Source organism: Asparagus officinalis, chromosome 1, assembly GCF_001876935.1.
Source record: "Asparagus officinalis chromosome 1, Aspof.V1, whole genome shotgun sequence".
NCBI classification, from domain to species: domain Eukaryota; kingdom Viridiplantae; phylum Streptophyta; class Magnoliopsida; order Asparagales; family Asparagaceae; genus Asparagus; species Asparagus officinalis.
In genome coordinates, this window is record NC_033794.1 from 99,151,326 (window position 1) to 99,157,625 (window position 6,300).

General features: G+C 28.6%; 1 protein-coding gene across 1 annotated transcript in view; it reads left to right on the forward strand.

The window, feature by feature from the left end:
* LOC109828777 (uncharacterized protein At2g34160-like) overlaps positions 5,930 to 6,300 on the forward strand; it is a 4,043-nt gene continuing 3,672 nt past the window's right edge. Inside the window, exons 1-2 of the mRNA XM_020395706.1 lie at positions 5,930 to 6,151; positions 6,247 to 6,295. Of these exons, the coding sequence (XP_020251295.1) occupies positions 6,035 to 6,151; positions 6,247 to 6,295 (166 nt within the window). The 5' untranslated portion in view covers positions 5,930 to 6,034. The remainder of the gene's footprint in view (positions 6,152 to 6,246; positions 6,296 to 6,300) is intronic.

A 6,300-nucleotide genomic window follows, 5' to 3' on the forward strand; every position in this document is an offset into this window, starting at 1 on the left:
TTTTAGAATGATCTGTAACTCAAAAAATTAGATCAAAACTAGAAATAATATGAGCATATACATAAAAATAAAAGTTAGATCACTATTAAGATAAATAAAATAAAATAAAAACAGAAAGAGTTTCTAACCTATGCCTTACCGAAAAGCCTTATATCTGATGGGTGAACTATGATTTATTTATAGGCTAGGCTAGAATGCTTCTGTTATAACTAGAATTCTTAAAAGATAAGACTTCTTAATACAGTTTCCATCCATTAGGGAAACTATCTAGATATAATCTTATCTAAATCCACTATAACTCTTTATAGGATAAGAATTTATATACTATAACAAATAAAGATAATTTGTATCGAGTGGGCCAAAACTTTATCCAGATACAACAAAAACATCCAACCGGGCTTTTATTTTATTAGTATAGTATAGTATCGATATGCATTTGCTAATTTAGTTTGATACAAGGAGAATTAAATGATTTATCTTAGTCATTGTGAATATTTCATACATGTATAAGGTTATGGATAAGTTGTTTTGAATTTGTTTTTCTTATATTCATTGTGTCTCTTATATTCATTGTGTCATCATGCCGATAACACAATAACATCAATAATTCCCAAAATATTGCACTTTTAATAAATTTAGTCAATAATTTGCTAGTATAACTAAAGTTTATGATTAGATAAGAAAATTACAACTAGAAGAAGATGATACAGAATAATAGTTGTTAGTATGAAAATCATAACTAGAATTTTGTCATTTTATGAAAAAAAAAACTTTAAGGTTAGATATAAAAGGACAATATGCCCGATCATGCATACACTCCTACTTGAATTTGGCTCTCCTATGGAAGAGGTTTTTCTTTAAAACCTTGTAAATAGTGTGTGCCATTAACAATCTATAATAATTTGGTAGTTTACATGTTAATTTTATGAATCTTATACTAGAATTTCAACTATAAAAGCTTCAATCATTCGGTTCACCTCTAACTTTGTACTAATATCCATTCTCTTTGAAACAAAAATGAAGGAAGCAATAATTGATATACCTTGTTTACTTTGATTAGGCATTTGTTGCACAAATTTTATGAAAAGTTCATATATTTTTTACTAGATGTAGTACATGTGAAGATTTTTATTTCTCACGTTTGGAATGATAAACGTAACTGGTAACTAACACTACGTACTGCTTAAAATACCTCAACTGTCAGTAACTCTTTACAAAAAAGTGGTAGTTAGTCTAAACAAAATATATCATCAAATTGTTACATTTCAATCAAATAACGGATAGATAACAAATTACGCCACTCTGGTCCTTAAACTAAGGATTTGTTACTCTATCCCACCGAAAAAAAAACAACGAACTAATCATTTGTTGCCTGTATACCCCAACATCCTCTACCCTATTTGAAGATTTTCCCTTCAATCTATTTATTTGTGAATTTACCCCCAGTTAATTTTAACAATTTTAAATAAGAGGGATATAGATATCAGATAAGGGAGGTGTTGGAGTAAATTATCAAATACACAAATTCGGGGATAAATCCGTAGATATATTTGAGCTATATAGGCCAAAAAAAAACCTTTTCTTTTCGTGTGTTTTTTCACATAAACCACCTTTAACATAAAATGATTATATGAAAACCACTGTCAAAGATTAGTTAATACAAAAACCACCTTTAAAGGGGTTCCAATCGTAGTCGACTATCTTTATGAAACTTGATTGAAATTACCAAAACACCCTTAAACATACACATATCACGCACATGCCTTATCTTCTAAACCGAACCTAGTGCCTAACATATATGTTTTTAAGGACGTTTTGAGAATTTTAGTTGAAAAATCATCAGAAAATAGATCAAGATGGTCTATTACAATCAGTACCCTCATTAAAGATGGTTTTTGTATTAATTAAACTTTGAAGATATCTTTTTTATAATCACCCCCATTTTAAAGGTGATTTCTATGGGAAAACGCCCTTTCTTTTAACTAGTACACACACACACATGAGGTTTTATGCATGTACAATGCACGTGTTTAAATACCATAATTAAATAGTTTTGATTTATTTCCTTACTAAAATTTATTCATAGGTTCCATTTTGATAGTTTTTGCTCTCTTATAACTCTAAATTTTAGCATTGTGATTATTTATTTTCTTTAATATTTATTTGAATGCGCTACACCGAATTTAAAGTTTCGTGTTGATAATTAAATTGACAAGAAATAAATGTAGTCCAAAGCCAATTTGAATTTTTATTTGATTTGGACCAACAGGAAACCAAGACTTGAAAGTATAGTGTTGTGAAAGTGAAAAGTAACTGGAAAAATAGTCACATAAGTATATAATATGAATAATTAAAGCCAATAAGCCAAGATGATTGATTAAAAATGGTCTGGAGCGAAACTAAAGAGAATATGAAATTTATTCCTAATCATTGATAGACTTTGTTAAAAAATCATATACTGAAAATTAATGTTAACTCTAGTACCATTTTATAAAGTACCCATATAAGTATATAAAAGTACTAAAAATTCCATGAAATATCCCTTTTAAAGATTCTTTATTTTACTTAAAAAATTAAACTATTCTATAAAATATTCAAAAAAACAATAATATCTCTTTTTTATTGAGTCGAGATCAATCCTTCTCCACATTTATCTTTTTCCTACGCATTTCTAAAGTAATATCTTCATCATTTTTCATATTTAACAATAAAGTCGTGACATCAGGTTGGAGCTGAATTTCTTGTGATGTTATCTTTCTCTGGTCTCGTTCATCTTTTATCTTCTTATCTTACTTCACAAAAAAGTTAAATGTATTTCTGATGTTCAATACAAACTTCTGGATATACGGACTTTGATTATTTTTCTGTTTCAATGAGAAAAAAATATTAATTTCATATATATGAAATTTTTATGTTTCTAATTTATTACTTAAATAAGGTTAGGAGTTACCTCTTTTTTCTCTACAACGAATTTTTTTGTTGTGCATCCTATAAGAGGTTCTGCTACATTAAATAATGTTACTTTTGCTTTGTCTTGTTATTTTTCATGAAAATCTGAACTAAATAACTGTATTTTTTATTACCAAATTACCTTTGATTATAATGGTAATATTTAATTTTAATATGTTTATTTGATGAAAAAGAAATATTACTTAATCTTGATACTACGTCATTGGCTATTCTACGATATTTAGCATTTGAGCACTTTTATTAACATCTCTATCCACCTTCTTGTTGCAACCTTTGCAAGCGTAGAACCACAGCTTAACTCTATTGTAAATAGTAGTTATCTTTACATTGTAGGTGCAACAACGTGTCTATATATTGGTAAACTGTTTTTAGGTTTAATTGTGTGAATTTTAGAGTAGATCTTATAAGATCATATCTCTTTCGAATGCTACGATGATTGCATATATCAGTAATATGAAGTTGTGTTGTATTTATAAAGAGTCTTAATGGAGATGTTTTTGCCTTGACAGTTTGTTCTAAATGAGCCTAGCATATTAGCTTTAAAATATAATATTTTTTTTCTTTATTGTGTTATATGGATATTTTTATGGTTTACTTACTATTTTCTTATTTCTTTAATAAGTTGTATCTTTGGGTTAATATATATTGTTGACACAAATTACGATGATATGCATATTTTCCCTATAAATTTGAGACACATATAAAGTGAATTTTTATGTTTAGTGGCCTTTAATAAGAATTTTAGTATTAATGAAATATGTCACCTTCATATTTAAAGATCCTGAAATCCAATAGTACTATTACATGCTTATCTTGAGTATGTCTTCAATAAATAACCATTCATTAGTAGTCATATCCTCAAATAAAGTTATATGTAGAGTCATGCCACTATATGGAAAAAAGAAAAAGGTCAATTTTAATTTTTTTTACTGATGCTATTGTAAATAAGTATTACGTGTATACATTTTTTTCCATTATAGTGATTTTCCTCACCTTATATGGCTTGTTATATTTCGCAACAAAGTTGATCAATGACTTCACTTAGTTTCTATTACAAGATTATTTGTATGTAATTTTATATTAATTTCATTATTTCTTTAATATTTAAAAAATAAAATATAAAAATTTATAAATACTTACTAATTTTTCTTATATCTTCCATGAAGAATACTTCTTTGATTGGGACAAAGTTGCTCAATATGTTCTTTAAGGGAAACTTAGTTGGTGCTTCTTTAATAGATATGTCTTTTGCCAATGTCAATTAAAGTGATTCATGAATGTTTCTGAATTTTGGATTTATTTCCTTGAATAATTTCTAGATTTAATGTGTACTAGTTATAAGTTCAAGCTTTTTGTAATTTTTAACTTTTAAGGGAGTTTTTTTTACAATTTTTATAACTTTGAGGTTTTTTGTAAATTTTAAAATTTTAAGTGACTGATGGTAATTTCTTGAATCATCTATGACATTTGCAAGTTTTGAAATTCCAAAATTTCATGGTGGGTTTTTTATAATTTAAACTTTTGAGGTTATTTCTATAGTTTTTGAAATGTTAATGGTGTTAATTGAAAATTTTAAACTCTTTAGGGACTGTTGTCAATTCCTAGTTTTTATTTTTATGTTTTAAGTTTTGAAATGTCAGGATGTTTTGTGTAATTTTAAACTTTCAAGGGTATTTTGTGTAATTTTTAGAATTTTTTGGGTTTTGTTGTAATACTTTATGTAGTATAATATGATAGCTATGTATGATTTCTTAATCTTATTTTTTTAAACTTTAGAGCTATAGTTAGGTCACATAGGATTAATATAGAATATAATTAGTATTAGAATAGAGTTAGAATTAAATAAAATATTTAAAATAGAATTTCTTGTATTTTATTAAATCTTATTTTTTAAAATTATTGAGCCATAGGTAGTTCATATTATATTAGTATCAGATATAATTAGGTTTAGGATAATTTAATATTTAAATAAAATATTGAAAATAGTTAATGGTAATTTTGACTATGGAAAGCTTTTCTCAAACTCGTGTGATTCTCCATATCTCTTATATATATATATATGAGAAATATAGAGAACCTTGGTACCAAGTTTTTTCATTGAACTTGGTAGTGATGTGGACAAATCTAGTCCCTACATCACTCCTCGAAATAGAACCTCTATTTTCGAGGCGTGATGTAGGGGTTAGATCTCTCCACGTCACTACCAAGTTTAATGGAGAAACTTGGTACCAAGTTTTTTCATATTTCTCTATATATATGAGAAATATGGAGAACCTTGATACCAAGTTCTTTCATTGAACTTGGTAGTGATGTGGACAAATGTGGCCCCTACATCACTCCTCGAAAATAAAGCCTCTATTTTGGAGTAGGTAAAAGTTATTGAGGCTCTCTTTTTGAGGCGTGATGTAAGGGTCAGATCTCTCCACGTCACTATCAAGTTCAATAGAGAAACTTGGTACCAAGGTTTTCCATATCTCTCTCTCTCTATACACACACACACACACACTTATGTGATCCAAATAATCACTATTTATGCTACAATAACTACTGTGCTGTAAATAGTATATCGACCCTAATGCGTATGCTGCAGCAAATTACTGTACAGTGAATAGTAAATCAAATCTCTCACTATATTTTTAAAGTTACTGTTTATAGTACAATATTTATAATTTCTAAATCAAATGTATTAAAACTTGGACCATCCTTTAAGTGTAGAGGAGTAGATATAATTTCTAACTCTAAGCATACAATAATCAAATTAAATATATTAAAACTTAGAGGAAGATAAATTTAAACTGCAATACTTAAAAAAATAGAAGGTCATGCTTTGTACGGGTGCACGCTAGTATATAATGGAAGAAAGTTAAATTATTTCTGATATGGTAAAAAATTACAGTCTGGGTCCATGCTGACACGAATCGGGTCCGAGCCTGAACACCCATATAAAACCCAATCTAGCCCGTTAGTTTTGCGAGTTGTGTGCTCGCTCGTTGTTCTTGTTTCATCTTCATCCGTGGCCTTTACTCTCAAAATCTAGGGTTAGGGTTTGCTCGATCCGGCGGCGATGGAGGAGGTAACAGACGCCGTTAACAACCTCAGCATCAGCGAATCGCACAAAAAGAACCGCATCCAGGTCTCCAACACGAAAAAGCCGCTCTTTTTCTACGTCAATCTCGCCAAGGTTCGTCTTTCGCTCGAATTTGATTTTTTTTTTCTTTTGCATGTTTGATTTGATTTTGAGGATGTAATCGATCGATTGTGGTTTTATTTGTGCAGAGGTATATGCAGCAGCATAATGAAGTGGAGCTTTCTGCGCTAGGGATGGGTATG